The 22,561-nt window shown below is 36.0% G+C and overlaps 1 protein-coding gene across 1 annotated transcript in view; it reads right to left on the reverse strand.

Moving 5' to 3' along the window:
- LOC137298056 (kinesin-like protein KIF28P) overlaps nt 1–22,561 on the reverse strand; it is a 45,784-nt gene that overhangs the window by 21,286 nt on the left and 1,937 nt on the right. Inside the window, exons 2-7 of the mRNA XM_067830104.1 lie at nt 19,800–20,003; nt 18,807–18,939; nt 17,689–17,768; nt 16,576–16,687; nt 15,555–15,666; nt 1,005–1,112 (exon numbers count right to left, since the gene is read on the reverse strand). Coding sequence (XP_067686205.1) covers nt 1,005–1,112; nt 15,555–15,666; nt 16,576–16,687; nt 17,689–17,768; nt 18,807–18,939; nt 19,800–20,003 — 749 coding nt within the window. The remainder of the gene's footprint in view (nt 1–1,004; nt 1,113–15,554; nt 15,667–16,575; nt 16,688–17,688; nt 17,769–18,806; nt 18,940–19,799; nt 20,004–22,561) is intronic.

A 22,561-nucleotide genomic window follows, 5' to 3' on the forward strand; every position in this document is an offset into this window, starting at 1 on the left:
TGAAACTAAAAAATCAACACAATCAAATATATGCATTTTATGTTATGAACAGCACTACGATCCCAGTCTAATATGCTCTCTTCTGAAAATAACCAATTTTGTTCTTCATTTAATTACAGGCATTTTCCATATGATGTATTCTCAGAACAAAGATTGTAAATCATAAAGTTCAAGTATAGGGTGAAACATTAAGTATTTCTAATTTAGTGAAAGATTGGACAGGATGTGTCTGCATCTGTTATTGGGTAAAAACCAAACAAGATAAAAATAACTTTAGATATTATTATATGTGTTAGACACTGACTATTTAAGTGGTTTCATCTGTCTTCTAGCCATATTTCACTTATACTGTCTTAGATGTTTTCAACTTAATTGATCCATCAGGTTGAACAAATAACATTTTTAAAAGGTCAGCCGTGTTAGTTTTCATTACATATGTTTGAAATAATTTTTAAAATTAGGCCCTCGAAAACATACATTTGTGAGACAGTATAATGCAATCTGGAAGACTCTTGATGTCCTTCAGTATTTATGAAACACTCTGAGACCAGAGACCATAGCTGAGACAGTGGGTCTCCACAGTAACATTGAAAGTAACATTCCTGAAATTCACTTAGGAACTTCATGAAGCAGTCACATTCTCACATACTAACATACTAAAATCGCATACATCAGTGTTCAAGTGATAGACAGTAAATAATTGGACATGTCAAAGAAATTGACATTGGAAGATCAGCACTGTGTTATATCTGATGATACTATAGCGGTAAAACAGAGACAGTCTTTGCCATGTTTCCTGGAGACATATTCAGTTTTAGTAAAGGATTAAATTCTCTTTGTCCCTGTAACCCACAGAATCTCTGAGTGGCATCTTAAACCATTGGCCAAAACCTTTGCGTTTCTTCCAGACACAATGATGAATATGTTTCAAATACCAATACCCCATCAATTATATCATCCACTGTGACATAAATGGCCTTCAGCTATCTTGACCACAGACTGACCTTCCAGCGAGATCGACCAGGTTGATGACAGCCGATTTGGTAGTCTCCTCTCCAGCAGCGTTGACGAACTTCTGAAGCAGCGTGATACCAACAATGGTGTGGGCCCGACTGAAACATTGAGGCTACATACAGACTGAAATATGGTGAGTATATGGAAAGACTGAAACATGGAGGGTAAAGACAGACTGAAATATGTCAGGTACATACAGACTGAAACATGGTGGGTACATACAGACAGAAACATGGAGGGTGCATTTAGACTGAAACATGAAGGGTACAAAGACAGAAACATGGAGGGTATAGACTGACTGAAACATGGAGGGTGCATTTAGACTGAAACATGAAGGGTACATAGACAGAAACATGGAGGGTACATACAGACTGAAACATGGTGGGTACATACAGACAGAAACATGGAGGCTGCATTTAGACTGAAACATGAAAGGTATATAGACAGGGAAACATGGAGGGTACATATTCAGAACATGGAGGGTACATAAAGACTGAAACATGGAGGGTACATAGACAGAAACATGGAGGGTACATATAGACTGAAACATGGAGGGTGCATATAGACCGAAACATTGAGGGTACATAGACAGAAACATGGAGGGTGCATTTAGGCTGAAACATGGAGGGTACATATAGACTGAAACTGAAACATGCAGAGTATTGACAGATTGAAACATGGTGGGTATAGACAGACAGAAAAATGGAGGGTACATACAAATTGAAACGTGGCAGGTACATACCGATGATGATATGGAATAAAAACTTGATACATAAATGTTGCTGATGACAAGTGTTGAAGATAAGGAAGCATACATGTAAGACTCTGGACAATAAATATCTCTGCCACAGAGTGTGATGATAGGGATCAATATCGCAGATTGTGTTGATGACAGGGATCGATATGACAGATTGTGTTGATATGGATCACTATGACAGACTGTGTTGATGATATGGATCACTGTGACAGACTGTGTTCATTATGGATCACTATGACTGTGAGATTGTGTTCATTATGGATCACTATGACAGACTGTGTTGATGACATGGATCAATATGACAGACTGTGTTGATGTCATGGATCACTATGACAGATTGTGTTGATGACATGGATCAATATCGCAGATTGTGTTGATGAGAGGGATCGATATGACAGATTGTGTTGATAAGGATCACTATGACAGACTGTTGATGATATATATGGATCACTGTGACTGACTGTTGATTATGGAGAACTATGATACACTGTGTTGATGACATGGATCACTATGACAGATTGTGTTGATTATGGATCACTATGACAGATTGTGTTGATGACATGGATCACTATGACAGATTGTGTTGATGATATGGATCACTATGACAGATTGTGTTGATGATATGGATCACTATGACAGACTGTGTTGATGATATGGATCACTATGACAGATTGTGTTGATGACATGGATCACTATGACAGATTGTGTTGATGACATGGATCACTATGACAGACTGTGTTGATGATATGGATCACTATGACAGATTGTGTTGATTATGGAGAACTAATAATACTGATAATGATTTCTATGTCAGTAAGAAATCTCCCTGAAGCTACTGAATATATTTACTGAACTATTAGCAGTCATTCCCAGTCAATATTTGCAAATGACTCCACATAAAAACACACCGACCTCAAACAAAACACTGACACAGATGGTAGCAGGGTACTCTATCAATATCCTAGCGTCTTATTTGCATGTTGCAATGTTACCTACACAACAATGTCCCTCCCCTAGATCCTGGTAACAAAGACTTCACAGGCACATACGTCACACATGTCTTTTAACACCCGACTGACGTGTCAGCATTACCTAACTAGCGTCATACATCAGGTGACGGGCTATATTCAGTAACTCAACCCGATCGACAGGTTGACCCTGTGTACAGGTAACTGAATAATAGCAAAAGGTGAGTCTGTATTGATATTCTCATAAAGTGTCCTTGCTGTTCTGCCATCATTAATTCATTCAGAATGGAACAATTCCTTTACAGTAGGATAATCACCCACAACATGTTTGTAATGCGGATCGGTGCTGTGCTGTTAAATGAAGCACAAGAAAAACACTCAATGTTAGATTGTTCCAATGCCATTAACTGTAAATCACTGGGGTACTCAGGCTGGAAAATGTGATTGCAAGCCTTGTTTGACACACATCTGTCCCTACCCACCCCAACCCCCTACATAAAACATACAATCCTGGGATACCCTAAACACGATAGGTGAAAACAGAATCCAATAAAATGAAAGGAAACACATACTTTCTGGTTTCCTGATTAAAAAAAAAAAAATCAGCAATAATTCAACTTCCTGATGTCACACATGAAGAGTGAGTGAATCAGTGAGTTAACGTGGCTGTATGCAGCTCTTCAGCAATGTTCCAGCGACATCACTGCAGGGGACACCAGAAATGGGCTGCACACATTGTATCCATGCAGGGAATCAAACCCTGTACTTTGGCAAACACTTTATACCACTATGCCACACCACCTACACATTAAGGAGTCAAGCACTAGGGATTTTCTTATCCCCATGATTTGTTCTCCCAAACAGGGTAGTAGAATTTACATTGTTTACAAATAAAAAATAAATTCAAACCCATGTACTGTTTCAACCTTAATAAACCAGAGGATATTTAGAATGGATGTAGTGACAAATTCCAAAACAATATGAAAAAGCTGCAAAAATAACATATTCAACTGAAACTTCGTAAAAAAATGTGTATTTTCACTCCAAGATTGACTAGATCATATAAAACACCACACTTAGTCAGGTCATCTTCATATTGCCCCACCTTTCTACCCAGATCAACAGAAACATCAATAAATACACCCCACCCCATCCATCCCCTCACCCCCAAAATCTGAAAAACATCCAGTTATTCAATTTGTTGAATATTAAAAGTGGACTCTCAAAAAAGAAATAGTGGTAACTATTTTTCAGAATTCCCTTCAAAACCATATTCATTAAGTTCATGTTTAGCGTATTTACCAAGTGAACATATTGGTAGAAAGCTGGCAGGAATTTATTCAGTCTTTGCAATGTAATGTTGTTTCTGGATTCACCATTCCAAAAATTGACCTCAAATACCCGTGGCAGTTTCAAACTTGCTTTGAATGAAATTGATTTTTCACCCACTTATCTATCATGAATAATGCATTCAGGGCGTCTGCAGCTCAGTCTGGGATTGGACATTTATGACGATAAGCATTGAAGTGAAATGGCAAATAGACGACATCGCCAGCAGCCATCATACTGTTTTATCAATCTACACAAACCATGCCAGAACAAGTGTTCTGTCTCAAAATGGAAACCCTGAAAATTTTCCATGTAAAACAAGTATTGATGCGTCTCTGGTTGTTGTAGCAGCTGCTTCTGAGCCAGGGATTCACTGGACAATCTGAACATGCATCAAGTAGATATGATGCTGTTCTAGGTCATGATACAAAATTATAGGGAAATTATATATTAACACAGCAGTATGTCTGAGATGCCACTTGAATCCGTGGATTTTTTAAGTAAAATTTACTTGCTCCATTGGGATTTGTCCATGAGGCCAGACCAATTTTATTTCCTATTTTTACAGATCCTCTGGTCATATTTTTTAAGAATAAGAAAAAAAATATAAAAAGTAATTTTCCCCACTCAAAAACTAAAATCCTTATGTTTTCATCGGCCAAATATGTAAACTTACAACATTTTTTTAGAATGTATTTTGCCTCATATACACTTCATAAATTGCCAAAATTAAAATTGGCATTTAGAAGGAATATCACTTTGACTGGTGATTTTATTATTTTTTTCACCTCCTACCTTTAGGTTTTTATCAGGACAACAAGCCATAAAACAAAAAATAACATTGGTCTGGCCTTGTATATATATTTAAAGGATATTTTTGTTCATCTCAAAAATGTCATTACAATATCATCACAACAACATTATTCAAACACAACAGGTAACCTACAATTCTCAAAACACTTAAAATTACATCATGTTAAAGTTATCAAGATATACACTTAATGGCAAAATACTGTTTTCACACCATACCACCTTAACTCATTGTTAATCTCCACAAGAATAAATGGATTTATGACCCAGATTCTCCTGAACTCTTAACAGTATCAAAGGACAAGTCAACATGTTCATACAATCCTGAAAGAAGTCTGTTAACTCTTTCATAGTGTAAAAAGCCCTGGCATTCATACAGCAGTGTACCTTTCCCCTCAGTCAACATTCAGAATGAGGACCCTCTGTACTACTATGGTGTGCAAGCCGTCCACAATACAAACCTTCCCTTGACTGATCCAAATATTTATGTGGTTGCATGGTATCAACTATTGTACAATACACATGACCTTTTAGGACAACTGGCATGTTATCGGCTTATCTGTGTAGTCTTTATGTGCAGTGTTCAAGGCACCTAAGCATGAATGCTAGGTTCTGCATTAGCCCATAACCCTTCATTAATCTATCACCATGTGCATATTGACTTCAGCTACCACCCCCATGCTTGTATTGTTGCGAAGAGGTAAACATGCCACTGAATGAATGTTGTTGTGTACATCATTGTTTACATATCTTTATGAGCAATGAAACATATACGGACTTTATACAGATATACAGTAAATAACTATGAACAGGCTTTCTGGGAGTAGACTTTTTTTTAACATCTGAGACCAGACCAAGTCTACTTCTTGTTCTACTGATTTTACTTCTTGTTTTACTGATCCTTTACTTTTAAAGACTAAGAAACAAAAAATAAAATTAATTTTCACCACTCAAAAAATAAAATCCTAATTCTTTCATTGGACAAAATTGTAAACTTGCACAAACATTTTTTACATTGTTATTTTGCCCCAAATACACTTCATAAATTGCTGGATGTAAAATACTTTTAGCATTCAAAAGGAATTTTTTCCCTTTCCATGCCTTTAGATTTTCTGACACACAAAAAATGTAAAACAAGAAATAAAACCAGTCTGGCCTGATGATGTTTTGCATGTGAATTGCCTAATATGTTGATTGACAAAATGCTGATTTGGTTGTTAAAATGTCATTAATAATGATGATGTTTTATATCTTCATTGCCGTCCGTGACAAAATGTTGATTAAGTTACTAAAATTTCATTAATAACAATGAGGTTTCTTATCTTTGTTGCCCTCCATGACAAAATGTTGATTTAACTGTTAAAATATCATTAATAACAATGAGGTTTTATATCTTTGTTGCCTTCCATGACAAAATGTTGATTTAGTTCTTAAAATATCATTAATAACATTGAGGTTATATATCTTCAGTGCCTTCCATGACAAAAATGTTGATTTGGTTGTTAGAGAAGCATTATCAATGAGAGGTCTGTTGATTCTACAGATAACAGATTCTAGATAACCACTGTTATTCAGTGTTGGGAACATGACAAAAGAGTAACAGACTGACAAATAACTGCCACTATCATTACACATACCAAGGACGTATATTCATACATACGTCTTTGAACAAGGTCAATGATTTTATATAGTCGTGAACATGATTATTTTTCAATTATGGAGTATAAACATAAAAGATCATTTGTACACACTTGGCATTAATCGACACAGCGAAATAGGAGTGTATCCTAGTATGCTCTGATAACACAAACTCATCAGGCACACCAAACTTGTAAATGTCTGAGACATGTAACTTAAGAATTTCTTCCACATTTAGCTGACATGCCATGACATAACTTTGGCTAAAAATGGTGTAAAACTAAACTCACTAACTCATTCACTCACTATGGTACAACTGGAGTAATGTACAAAGTGACATCAACCTACACTCACTCACTATAAAGTATGCATGCTATGTTAAAACCTACATTCCTATACATAAAAGGTCATCATTTTTATATCAACCAAACTATTTCATCAACAATATCTGAGAGCATGAAGATACTCATATACATAAAAGCGGCACATTGGTCGATACCTGTTCACTTCAGGTCAAAGGTTAAGAAGGACATAACAATCCTCAATGTGTCAATACATCAGGCCACCCGTAACAAACAGAGCATGAACTGCCTGGAAGCCATTTCCAACTATTACTGTGCTTAATTTAATGCAGAACTAAGTCTTTATTAATAAATGATATGATTGATTTTCATGGCATTATTTCAGGTTAGTTTGTACTGGTTTAAATACACCTGCACTGTGAAGATGACACACTGGATGAACCTGGTTTGTACAGTGGAGCAGCAAGTGTACTTATCAATACGAACATACATGCCTTCAAAGCAAAACAAACAATAACAAATGGTTCCCATGGCTGGTCTGAGAAACAGCGTTGCCAACAGACTAGAATCAATGGTGGATTACGCAATTTCCATGCACTGAAATCGGTGGTCGTCTTTGACAAACACGAGTTATCAAAAGCAAAATCATAACTTTTCATGCCTGAATATGGTATTTGGATTCAGTTTATGTGGGACATTGATGGCTCGACTTGCTTTAGAAATAAATATGACTGGGGTGAATATTGGAACCAGCTGTCAGACTGGAATAGGTGGAAACAACACTATCGTAACGCAGGTGCAGCTATTGCTGTACTACTGTAATATAGATGCAGTACTATTGCAATACTATTGCCATACAAGTACACGTATTGTAATGATACTGTAATATAGATACAACAGTATTGTCACATAGGTACAGCTATTGTAACTATTTTAATAGAGGTGATGTAAATACAACTAATGAATACAGCTACTGCAGTATTACTGTAACCTAGGTGCAGTTGTTCCAATATAGTCATAGCTATTGCAGTATCACTGCAACATAGGTGCAACTGTTGCAATATATTCACAGCTATTGCAGTATCACAGCAACATAGGTGCAACTGTTGCAATATATTCACAGCTATTGCAGTATCACAGCAACATAGGTGCAACTGTTGCAATATAGTCATTGCTATTGCAGTATCACTGCAACATAGGTGCAACTGTTGCAATATATTCACAGCTATTGCAGTATCACTGCAACATAGGTGCAAATGTTGCAATATATTCACAGCTATTGCAGTATCACAGCAACATAGCTGCAGTTGTTCCAATATTATAAGTCATAGCTATTGCAGTATCACTGCAACATAGGTGCAACTGTTGCAATATATTCACAGCTATTGCAGTATCACAGCAACATAGGTGGAACTGTTGCAATATATTCACAGCTATTGCAGTATCACAGCAACATAGCTGCAGTTGTTCCAATATTATAAGTCATAGCTATTGCAGTATCACTGCAACATAGGTGCAACTGTTGCAATATATTCACAGCTATTGCAGTATCACTGCAACATAGGTGCAACTGTTGCAATATATTCACAGCTATTGCAGTATCACAGCAACATAGGTGCAGCTGTTGCAATATAGTCATTGCTATTGCAGTATCACTGCAACATAGGTGCAACTGTTGCAATATTGTCATAGCTATTGCAGTATCATTGTAACATAGGTGCAACTGTTGCAATACAGTTATTGCAGTATCATTGTAACATAGGTGCAACAGTTGCAATATAGTCACAGCTATTGCAGTATCATTGTAACATAGGTGCAACTGTTGCAATACAGTTATTGCAGTATCATTGTAACATAGGTGCAACTGTTGCAATATAGTCACAGCTATTGCAGTATCACTGCAACATAGGTGCAACTGTTGCAATATAGTCATTGCTATTGCAGTATCACTGCAACATAGGTGCAATTGTTGCAATATAGTCACAGCTATTGCAGTATCATTGTAACATAGGTGCAACTGTTGCAATATAGTCACAGCTATTGCAGTATCATTGTAACATAGGTGCAACTGTTGCAATACAGCTATTGCAGTATCATTGCAACATAGGTGCAACTGTTGCAATATAGTCACAGCTATTGCAGTATCATTGTAACATAGGTGCAACTGTTGCAATACAGTTATTGCAGTATCATTGTAACATAGGTGCAACTGTTGCAATATAGTCATTGCTATTGCAGTATCATTGTAATATAGGTGCAACTGTTGCAATACAGTTACAGCTTTTCAAAAAGAATCAGAAATACTTTCAAAGAACCATCCATTCAAACTTTCAGCATCATGGCCAAGTTTAAAACAAAAAGAAATCTTGAATGTGGTTCTATTCTGCTTTTTCCTGTCTTCAACCAGATATTTTGAAAGTCTGCGAGAACACAAAATATATTCACCATGGACCCACAAATGCTTTTTGAGACTGAGTAAAATTGACCGCAATCCAAAACTGCCAGATAATCAGGCCCATATTACTGAGGTTCAATCATAAATTCTTGGTCTAAGAATTGGTAGTCTCTTGAAAAGAGATCTGAATTAGCGTTCCATTGAAAGCACCTCTGACATATTACCATATTTGAAATATTCTCATGTACTTCCACCCTCTTTTCACTTAGAAAAGGTAACATTAAACTTGGCATGCCATAAATCGAGGCTGGAATCACATCTTTGCTGACTATGAATGTTCCTGGATCCAGGGGCATTGATTATTGCCACAGTAAAAAAGTATTATTACCAGACACAGATGGTGGAACACAATATCCTTGGAAAATCAATGACACATTACAAAATGTCTGTCTGTATTCCAGACCCACCAGGGGAGGTTTATAAAGTATCAATTCCCTTGTGTTAATGATAATAATGCTCACTTGTATGTCATGACAGAAAACTTTCGAGACTCCCTCTGGTGCTGTCACTCATTTTCAATAAAAGGTGACATCTGTGTCCCCATGCTCTGTTTTCCTGTCTTTCCGTTTTAAGTGTATTCTTATGCATTTTGCAACATATAATCACCAATACTAAAGATTTTAAAAAATGTGTTTGCCATATGTCAGGAATAAATGAAATGTTTTGAAACATATGCGACTGTCACCTCAAATACTATAAACGACAGTCAACATGATATTTTTATTACATATAACCCGAGAAAAAAGACCGTTGTATTTTGCTATGAAAAATAAAAAAAACAAACAGATAGTTAAAATAACTTTACTGTCAATTCTTAAACTGTCAGTCACCAGTTTGTAATTTATGGAAAATTGTGTCTGCTTTCTTTAGTTTATAATGGATTTGGGACACTGTTTAACTTATATGCGAGTATAATACATCGGTTTTGAGAAAGTTGTGCTGTGAAAATAGGTGTGACAGATCCTAAAAGTTTGCATGTTTCTACCCTGCCCCTGTATGATGTAGGCCTGTGGTTAAATGCATATGGTTAAAGATGTAATGTACATGATTATTACAATATCAAAGTAAACAAGATGTATCCAAATTTAACTTGCATGATGATTGTAAACACAAATGGCCTTACTACCATATCAACAATTTGTGATCAATCCATAACAAATTTGAACAGATATGGGGAAATGTTTAACAGAATGAAATCTTTGTTACGGAAATGTACGATACCAGTATAATCGGATTTGTATTCCAATGTTGTCCAGCTCAATATGATTTTTGCATATGTAACTACTTTGAACCACCATGTGCCATAGAGTCCTTAGGTGGCTGAACTATAAACAACATCTTCAGTATTGCTCAAAATATGATCAAATGTGTGAAACATTGATAACAACATGTCTCTGTATCTAACAGAAAGTAGGGGAAACATAGAAACCCTTTTGTTTACATGATTCTTTCCTCTATGGTCAGTTTCCTTCTGTATCTTCATGTGGCTGATTGTGAACTATGGTTGAGGAACTTTGCATGTACTTATAGAGAAATGTATGTCACACTAGGTAATGTTCACCAGTGTATGCAGTCATTCACGGCCATTTGAAGAAAACACTCTTTTTATAGTCCTTAATATAACGAAATGCTTTTGACATTTAACTAAAATGCCGAATGGATTAAGCAGACGTGTCCATGCATTTATTATTTTGTCTTGAATTCAAATGAAAACAATTTTACTCTACCTACTGATTTTTTGCCTATTTTGAATTTTGAAAATCAGTTTCCATAGCTACTGATACTTTCATAATCATGCCATGTTGTTGGCATAGTTGTTTGTATGTAGCATATGAATGTAACTCCAGATACCTATACTCCAGATATGTATGATGGTAACATACATTTCAAATGTTTCAAACAGATCAAGAAGATAATGAAGTGGAAATATCCACTTTGGGACAAGGGAGATCATGAGTGAATTGGGTTTTACTGCGCTTTTTGGAATATTTCTGGAATATCATGGAGGCACACACCAGAAATGGGTTTCACACATTGTGCCCATGTAGAGAATCAAACCCGTGCTTCAGCATGACCAGCACTGGTACATCCTACTGCCCCTTTTTGGCACTGAGGAAAAAAGCAGATTTTTCAGAGACCTAAATGTTATGGTGTCATATGGATTCTGATGTCTTGTGCATAATAGGTGAACTTGTAGTCAAATTTCCAAGACAGCTGAATTTGGAGGCGGTTGAAAAGCAAAATGTGTCAGGTTTCCTCCTCAGCCTGTCAAAAACTGAATTCTCAGCATTGGCCTCTGCCATTCCTCTTGGAGTGACTCTGTCAATTCCTGCAGATTTTGAACAGGGGGATCTCTAGAATGAACTTAGCATCAAGGATAGTCCCGAATATCTTTGATGTGGTTTCAAATCAAGCTCCTTGTTGGCCATGATAATGTTTTAATGGCATGTTTCTGCAAAAGGAGAGTGACGGCTCAAGATCAGCGAGACCTAGAGCTGTCAGTTAACAATATATAAAGCACAGATGTCAATAAAGGAAATCCCATTAATGTAAAACCATGTATTTTTTCAAAGTCTTTACTATGTCTAGAAAAGTTCATTTTTAGTGCTGATGTCTGTTAAATCTCTTGCGAAAAAACATTATGCAATTTTAATCCCAACATGTCTGGCTTCTTCATACGGTAAAAATTCAATACCTTTTTTGATGTTGTGCAGAAGCAAGTGCTTTGGATGTGCATTCCAGTTTGACTGCCTGTTTGAACCAAAAATGTACAAATTGCTCTTGGATTCATATCGTGCTTCATCAATTCTGATGTGTTTAGTTACACAACTTAACAACTTTTGTTGCTTTATTTACTTTTATATTATAAATTTAATTGTTCTGATAGACATATTAGTCTACATCATTCCCAGGCTTCTGACCAAAACATTTCAGCACATTATCTCTAACACAATTGTTAAGCAACAAGGCTACTGAATTTAATCAGAGGTCACCTATTAAAAGTCCAAGATCCTTTAAGAATGGTCACTAAGAGTCCGAAGCATAAAGTACCTGATCACATTAATCAATACTTATGCTTCTTCGCCATGAACAAGAATAGACCCATCTATTGATCATCTTGGCTCGGCTTGTTGGGTATAGTCACATGGAAGATTTGAAGCTGAAAGCTTTATTGTAGAAATGCCAATAGTGATTTGATGTATTCTTGAGAGACAATGCCACACCATCTAATTAGTTTCTCTCATCTACTAATTACTATTCTCATTTAACAAGGACACACAAGAAGAACTGTCACTTGATCAGATAAGCTATGGTTCCATTTTGACTTGGAAAATGAAACATTAAATCCAATTACTGTAGTTTTATCTGGTTGTAGATCAACAATTACTCACAAGTCAAAAAGTGCAAGTCACCCTTGACCTACTAGCAATATAAACAGATATCTTAATAACAATAAGGATATGATTTAATTACAATACTTTTGACTCAAAATGGACCGATGAATCGTAATCTAACAAGATAACTAATACACATATGATGCTCAATGAAACACTGATCATTATCAACACATCAGACCAACTCTGTGAGGTTCTTGCAGAATTTATAACCCCTATAAATATAAATGTTGTTTAGCAAACTATAATTAACATATTTACACTGTTTCTATTTGTTACAGGGGAGGCGTGCAATGGCCAGAGAATATACCTTACTTTCTGGTTAGTTTGCAATAAAAAAATCTTTGTGTGTGTGTAGATCTTGAGATTGATCTTTATACAGTGGTATTACAACTGAGTGAGATTTACAAGGATAATTGTTTCACTACAGAGTCTAACAAAATAATGGCCAGTAATAGTCCAGAACTGTATATCAGAACCTGGCTGCTGCATAGCAGAACATGTTGGCTGTATGTGAGGCATAAAAGAAATTGACAGTTTTACACCAGAAATTGATATTTATATATCAGAAACTGATGGCTATTAATCAGAAATTGATGGTTATACATCAGAAGCTGGTGGCTATATATTGGAAACTGATATATCAGAAATAAATTGATGGCAATATATCAGAAACGGATGGCTATACACCAGAAACTGGCAGGTATATATTAGAAAATGTTGGCTATATGTGAGACATAAAAGAAATTGACAGTTTTACATCAGAAATTGACAGTTTTACATCAGAAATTGACAGTTCTCGATCAGAAATTGGTGGCTATATGTCAGACTCTGATGACCATACATCAGAAGTGGACAGTTGCTGTTACTAACTACAGCTAATGGTATTACAATCATAACACATGTCATCATACCTGATTAGCAATGCTGTACATCAGTGGACAATGTGTTCCCATGGTTACGCAGTCAGGTACTAGTACCTGTTTATCAGAAAATTGTTCTGACTACCAGAAACTGAGATACAGAAAAAGACACACATCCAAGTAATTTAATAATTGGTTCTAAACTCAGCATCAGATGATCTATGCTGAACTATCTTGCCAGGTGAGTTCATCTTCAATCTGCCATGATTTGGCTTGCAATTCTATGGATCCCAACATCAGTTCAAATCCATATAGTACTGAGTGGTCATTCAGATAAACCATTCCCTGATTGATTTAGAACACAAGCTACAAGGTATGCCGACAGGGACATACCCAGATATAGAACAGCATGGGTGTAAATATTTTATCTCATGCACACTGACTCATGTATATTCACGACCCTGGTGATGTGTGACATTCAAACAGATTCATTTAATGGAGGTTGTAATAGTTTGTATGGACATGTAAAACATTTATTTCTAATCTGGAACTGGTGATGATATTCAGTGCTTAATGTAATCACTGAAATGGTCATGGAATGGAGAGGGAGACAGAGAAAGAGAGAGTGAGAGAGAAACAAAGAGAGAGAAAGAAAAAGAGAGATAGAAGTCACAGAGAAGGCAGAGAGAGTGAAAGAGAAAGAGAGGCACAGAGAAAAGAGAGAGAGAGAAACTCAGAAAAAGACCAAAAGAGAGGATGACAGAGACATAGTAAGAGAGACAGACTGAGACGGAAAAAGAAAAGAAGAGAGAGTACACTAACATTGCTGAGATATGAATTTGCATTAATTATGCTTCAACTGAGCTGCATGTCCGATTTAACCATTCTGTTAAAGTTCAACAAGACTCATGAGTGGAACCAAATACAGAGATTCACTCATTCTTTTGACAGCCCAAAATGTTGAGACAAGTGAATCGGTTCTTATATCTAATTTCATGATGCTATTTGTTCCATTTATTTATAGAATGAAATAACACGAAACCAATATATATTGTGAAAAATATAAGAGATCACATAAAATTTCATATTTTAATTATATTACACATAAAACACTTGACTTACTGTTTCCAGTTTAAACAAAGAAGGTCTGTATTGAGTATGTGCCCAACATGCTCTCGCAACTGTCTAGCAACATCTTGGCATACTTTCAGTCAATTTAAGTCATTTACCATAGATATGAAAGATAGATGTGATCCTTTATTTTTTGCCTTCAGTATATGTTCTTCTGCTAAGCATCTATAAAGACTATACAGTCTTACCGACATCTAGAGTAACCATCTACTGTTATGGATATTTAGAGACTGTCCACTGAGAATGAGCTACCCCAAGTAGGTGTGAAGTATATCACCAACCTAGTGTTAATGTTTCCTAGCTGACAATGAGGTAAATACGAGAAGAATCAGCTACAAGCTGGTGGTGTTCGTGTGAGATATATTTCCAAGCTGACAATGTGAGCTAAATATGAGAAGAATCAATTACCTGTTGGTGGTGTTCGTGTGAGACATTTCCAAGCTGACAATGAGCTAAATACAAGAAGAATCAATTACCTGCTGGTGGTGTTCGTGTGAGACATTTCCAAGCTGACAATGAGCTAAATACAAGAAGAATCAATTACCTGCTGGTGGTGTTCGTGTGAGACATTTCCAAGCTGACAATGAGCTAAACACGAGAAGAATCAACTACTTGCTGGTGTTATTTGTGTGAGATATATTTCCAAGCTGACAATGAGCTAAATACAAGAAGAATCAGCTACCTGCTGGTGGTGTTTGTGTGAGACATATTTCCAAGCTGACAATGAGCTAAACACGAGAAGAATCAGCTACCTGCTGGTGGTGTTCGTGTGAGACATACTTCCAAGCTGACAATGAGCTAAACACGAGAAGAATCAACTACCTGCTGGTGGTGTTCGTGTGAGACATATTTCCAAGCTGTCAATGAGTGAAGTATGACAAGAATCAAGTACCTGCTGGTGGCATTCATGTTGGTGGCAGCAACAGTCCTGTTAGTCGTACCGTCCTCCATTCTCTGTTCAATCTCTGCATAGCTGCTGACTGGTACTACCCTCAGACCATCAGCTGACAACAGGGAGTGGACACAGCATCATTTAGCTATCTATCTCTATGTACAGTAGCTGCCATACAGCTGGAATATTGCTGAGTGTGGCGTGAAACTAAACTCAATCTATGTACAGTAAACAATCTGAGCTGACAACAGGACGTGCATACAGTATCATTAGCTTTCTAACTCGACAATGAACATTGTCATAAAAAAGTGACAGATGTAACAACTGTTTTCATTGGTCCTGGACATATTTAGTTATTGAGAACTAATGTAGCATTTATTTCGTCATAACTTTAGTTTTACTGTACATCAAAGTACATTTGCCTTATGAGACAACTTGTAACTTTAAGCATGGAAACATTTCAAGGGTAAGTATACAAGCTCAGCTTAGATTCATTTACCTTTACAACTATACAAATGTCAACTGTGATTCTCTTATTCTGGAACACGGAATAATTCATTTGTATCAATATAGTCTCAGAGGAAAACCCAGCAATATCCTGGCTACATGATGTCAGCCTGTAAATAATTGAGCCTGGACCAGGCAATCCAGTGACTGACAGCATGAGCATCCAAATACATTAGTCAGATACCATGGCATGCATCAATCAATCCTAGAACCTGATCAGCCGACCCTGGTAGCTGCCAACTGTCATGAGCATGGGTTGCTGAAGACCTGTTCTAATAGGGTTCTTCATGTCAGGGAGAACAATGTAATATTTGGAATCTCTTCCATTTGATTTATTGATTTGTCTCAAGATAAAGCAATTGTTACAGTATCAAATCAAAAAACACCCAAAATATGTGAAGAAAAAAGGTAATATCCACCTATATCAAAACATGGACATAACGATATGATTATTGTTGAAGGTGGACCATGTCACACGGAGTGAAACAATCTGGACTTTCCACATCATACTAACCATAAAATCCCATCTTGGGATGCTGTCGGACACGCAATCCACTTTTCTTCGATTTAGAATCCAACAAGTCTCGTACCTGCTCATTGTATATCTCCAACATGCTGAAGTTCACCTGAAGCGAGATCATCCACAAATTATATAATCACATCAATGTTACACTTTCTTCTGACCATAAGGTGTCTTATGACTAGAATACAGGTATCAGTTACAATACTGCAGTGTTGCATCAATATGCAACACACGTACATGCATTAAAATGTGTTAAGTCAGTGTCTCAATGAACAGACAAAATGTTGTAAATTGTGGGTACAGCTGAGGTGGTTTTGTCAATACCAAGTTGCCTGAATGTACGGCAGTTCATAAAGTGTAATTTCTTGAATTTGTGATAAGTATCATCAAGCTGGTGGGTGTCTTAGAAATTCAGGAAATTGAGATTGCTTACTGAGATTTTTGTTGATGTTTGTTTTAACTCACTAATATGTTCATTTGAAGTCAATTTCAGTTTTGTACATTGTAAAATAATGCAAAATTTTGAAAACCAACTGATAAGAAGATTCGCCATACTTCTGTATACTCTTATGTTATTACCTTCCTCTTACACTCTTTGAGCATTTACCTTTGTGCATGTTTTACCCATGTCTTTCTGTTCACATATTACACACATATTTGTCAGTGTGAACATTCTGTACACATATAATTTACATCCATGCTTTACTGATTTATCTTTTCACAAACTTTTTAATCACTCACTTTTGTGTACACTCTGCGTTTACCTCTGTATACAATCTTACATATTTACTCCTGTATACAGCTTGAAGTATTTCAATCATTGAAATGTTTTCTTATGACTTCTGAAAACAAATCTTTCATAATTTATTTTACTGACCCTCTCTCAAAGTCTACTGATCTGTATTGTCGCTGTGCAGGTAAATAAGATTTTGTCTCACTCACCCATCAAACCATTTCTAACAACATTCATTAAAAAAAACGCTTACTTACGCTAATATTCTTTGCTTCATTGCAAATTTGTGAACTGTTTACTACAGCAGACTTTAAGTTAATAGTCTATAAATAATCTCTCATCAAATGTGCTTTGTTTCTGTCATGTCATACCTCATATTCAGTTTTCTCCCCTCCAGCTTTCTTCTCATCTATGCCCTGGAACATCTTCTCACAGAACAGTGGCACCACACCTAAAGTCAACAGATGAACAGGACTCTTTTGTAGTAATGCAAGAATTTATTTACATCCAGTTTGAAGCAAACATTCATCCCTAGGTCTACAGGAAATATCATAAAAAATTCAAAAATGAAATTAAAAGTATCTAACTGTACATAAATACATATAGTATATTTTAGTCTTGGCATTGTAATATACTGAGAGAAACAAACAAATCAAACACAGGAAAATTCAAGCGTTTCTTTGATATTTTTCAGTTTTCATCACCAGTTTTGAATAGTGCTGTATGAGGAAATCTGATGATAAATAAAGGAACAATGCCATGAAGTGGTGTTCCCTTATTTGTTTCCTTCAGTATATATACAACAGAGATGTCTGAGAATAACATGGCATGTTTACTCAAAGAAATGGGTGTCACTGAAAGTGAAAGCCAACACAATGTTGATCATGTCTTAATAAAAAGGGTAAGCAACTGTAAAGCAAGAGTTGATATTTTTTGTCTCATATTGATGTGTGTTATATACTGGGCAAAAACAGTTAGGGATATTTATAAATTTTGAAATTAGGAATAATGATGTATTTATTCATTGACATACTGATGAAATATTAGTTATGAAAATACCATTATCCCTAATTTATTTTGTACAGTATATATGCTTCTATGTCTAAGAGACTGGGTAAATAAGTTTATTTTTACACCTGCCTCAGTAATATTCCCGCTATATTGTGGCGGTCTGTAAATAATAAAGACTGGATTAGACAATCCAGTGATCAACAGCATGACGATCAGTCTAAGTCTACGCAACTGGGATACCATGACAAGTGTCAACCAGGTCAGCCAAAAGCATGGGATACTGAAGACCAGTTCTAACCTGGATCTTCATGGGTCCATGTCTAACAGAGCCGTTTGTCAGGCAGGAAACATTTCTCCCTCTCTGAACACCTGATATCATCAGTAATTCGCAAACATAAACATACTGCTGGACGTGTCTAATGGATTTTTCTTCAGGTAGAGTTTTGTTGTGATTATGAAAAGGAATTATTTTGATTACCTTTGTTGATACCATAGCCAACGATGGACCAACTCTTTCCGGAACCAGTCTGTCCATATGCAAACAATGTGGAATTATAACCTTCCCATGCATTCTTCAACACACCAAGACCCAAGTCTTCAAACACACGTTTCTGAAAAATAACGACAACATGAACTTAAAAGCGCACATTCACTTTTCAAAATTTTGACTGAGGCCATGCCAAAGTCAATTTGAAATCCACCATATTCATTTAAATGTCTTCTGAACTTTAGATTATGAAATGTTCTAAGTGATATTCAAATAGAATGCTAACCTTAAGAATCTAATTTTCTGAAAAATACATTTTGAAATCACATATACTTCTTAACAGTCATCATGAATATATTCATGTTTAATCCATTCTTTCAAACTTCAAATTCTCTTCAAACTTTATACATAACCATAATACACTCAAGTCTCGTTAATCCCACATCATCCATTGTACAACAAATTGTCGGATTAACAAGGATGTCAAGACTAATTTGCATGTATTCAGTCTGTTACCAACAAAAGCGTCTCAAACATCCAACTGTTGATAAATGGGAGGTCAGATTAATAAGATTTGACTTTATATGCAATTCTGCAGCAAGAACTTCTGTTTTTTCGTATCTGACCATCTTAAATCAAAATTTAATTATTGAAAAATTTGAGTTTCAAACAAAAGCAAATGTCCGATCTTCTGCCAGACATACTGTTCATTTGAATAGACAACAGAAGCAACTCTCCTCCAACAATAGGTCTCATATATCTTGCCTGCTCTGCAAACTTCCGACACGTCCTATTAATTATTAACTAAACCCGGACACTCTTTCTCTCAGAAGACCATATGCCTGTCAACAAATGCAGGCGGTCCTAGTCTGTCTCAATGCTCTTCTTTTTCTACACTTTACAGCCTTACAAAAGATATTCCCAGCACAATACTAAAATCACCATTTTCCATCAAACATGGTGATATTGCAACATTTGACCTACCTGGTCAGCAAATTTCTTGCCATTAGGATGGCTGGGATCGGGGCCAAAGTAGCCATTAGCTTCTTCCTTGGAGCCGTCATGTGACCAATAGCTGTAGTCGAAGCTGAATTTCTTTTCTTCATTATTGCTAGGATCTGTGATTACTGTAGTGGGGCCATTCATCGCAACAATACATGTGGCATTGCGTTCACGCTCACGTCTATTGTAAACAGTGTTAAGGAATCTATTTTGTAGATGTGTAAATTATGTTGGTGAACTTAGGTAGTTTAAAACTTCACAACGGATTTCAAACAATATGAATGTGATAAATAACCAATAATAATTGCAACATTGACAATAGTTATGGGAGTAGCAGTTAACAGTAGTAGTAGTAGTAGTAGCAGCAGCAGCAGCAGCAGCAGCAGCAGGAGCAGCAGCAGTAGTGCTAATTTCAAAGGACTATTCTGTTTAGACTCTGATATATTTTAACAGAAACAAGTACATGTAAGCTGAAAAACTACATCATGTGCAGTTATTGCATAACAGTATGAGCTGAACAAAAGGAAACATAACTGGGTTCAGGGACTTTGTGACGGACTAAACTCAGGTGATATGAACATTACTATTCCTTGTTGAGTAAACAGTCATATATAGGTAGCATTTCTAGGCACTTTAAGCCACAGTTTCAAAACAGGCATTTTTAATGCAAATGGGAGATGAAAATATCACACTTTGTTCTTTAACATGCTGACTACCAACCATGAGTATGCTCATGTTATCAAAAATAACAGAATTTGCTTCTGCAAGTTATCTGATAGCTATATCAGAGGCAAATTTCACATGAGTTTCTTGAAAGGCATGTAGAGGTAGGTATTCAGTTAAAAGACATCTTATGGATGTCAACTTCTTCTTTATTCTTTACACAACGTTTCTGGGCTATGACGAAGGCACAAGGAAAAAATGTGTATACAATACCTCAAAAATGTGTACACAATACAGAAGAAATTTCACATGTTGGCAAAATGGGCACAAGAAGCAATTATCTCCAGGAGATAGCAAAAAAACAGGCTAAATCCTCGTCTCGCCTTTTCATATCTCATGGTCAGGATCTTATTTGTCAGGAGTCCCATATTACAAGCTTGAAAAATTTCTAAGACTTGTTTGTTTTAAACTGTATTGAAATTCTACACTTGTTCCAGAAATAGAGTAAAATGTGCTAGACAGATAAATAAAAGTACACATGAAAATTCCATAATAGCTGGAATTCTTAGTCAATATTTCAGAGAGACATTTTCATTTCCACACATAAATTAGACATATTAGGCAAATGAGAAGGTCAGCATGAATCCTTCAGTTGTCATGAATATAATCTCTGTCAGCTGAATTCTTTGTCTGCAAACAATTACTGCTGGTCACACGAAGGAATGTGATTTTCATCAGTACTAATTAATGCATTGTTCCAACTTTAGAGTTACCATGGCCATACTTTGTATTCCACAATACAATTGATAAAATATATTTCTGGCTTATTTCTTTTGTGATAACTGAGATCTGACATTGAAATAACCCTCAAAATACATCTGCTGTAAGAAAACTTAGCCAATTCAAATTGATTCAATATGGTTTAATACATACATGCAGGACCGTGTGAATCAGAGTTTTGCATTACGGGCAGTCAGAAATTTTTCAGGTTTGGACAGCCATCTTTAAATAATTAAGACTGGACTCTGCCATCAGTGATCAAAATCATGAGCATCTACCCACACAGTCCAGATATGATAACATGCAATAACATGATAACAACAAGCCTGATCATCCTTCATCATAAGCATCTATGGATAGATGCAGATCAGTTCTAACCTTCTACATATATGAGGATCCAGGTTAGAACTGGTCTTCTGCAATGCATGCTTCTTGTAAGAGGCAACTAATGGGATGTGGTCAGACTCGCTGACTTGGTCAACATTTGTCATCATATTCCAAATGTGTAGATCCCAGCTCATGTTGATAACTGGATTGTCTGGTCTAGTTTCTATACAGACTACTGTCACACAGCTGGAATATTGCAATTGTTAAACAACAAACCAACCAACCGACCAACCAACCAATCTAACCTTCTAATTCTAACTTTTGTCTGGGCTAGAAACCTTTTGTTTTAGCAAGAAAGTATTCACTTAAAAAATTGTCTGTTCTAACAAGCAGATCACACTAGGCTCAGGTTTTTAATCAAATTTTAATCAGTTTCACTTTTCACTTTCTCTGAAGAAAGAAAGCAATGAAATTCCACAAGATAATCCTAAAAAACAGTTCTAGTCTAAATATCAAACTGCCATAATGTAATATTAATTGAATAAATGATACCCTTAGGAAGAATCTTGATATCTGACACAATCTGATGCAATATAAAAGCAATTTCCTTCATAGTTCATACGATATTGTCACTAAAAAACATATTTGATTAAATCTATACTACCCACAAAAATGAGAAATATCTATTCTATAATTGTCAAGCTTAAACTGAATGCTTCTATGAAGCATTACTCAGTGAACATGTATGTAGTTTAACATGTGTGTGTAGGTCTCTGTTTTTGTGTATATACTTATGCGAGATATAATTTTTGGCAGGATAAATCTGTCTTGTTATCTAAGTTCAAAGTAACTACCCCGGGATTGCAACAAGGCACTCTTGCAGTGACAGACTACTGCAGATGGCAGCCGCAGAGAGTGAGTAGTAATTTTGCTTAATATTTATTACACCACTGTCTGAGATAAAAGAACCTGCT

The sequence above is a fragment of the Haliotis asinina genome, chromosome 10 (genome assembly GCF_037392515.1).
Source record: "Haliotis asinina isolate JCU_RB_2024 chromosome 10, JCU_Hal_asi_v2, whole genome shotgun sequence".
In the NCBI taxonomy this organism is placed as follows: Eukaryota; Metazoa; Mollusca; class Gastropoda; order Lepetellida; family Haliotidae; genus Haliotis; species Haliotis asinina.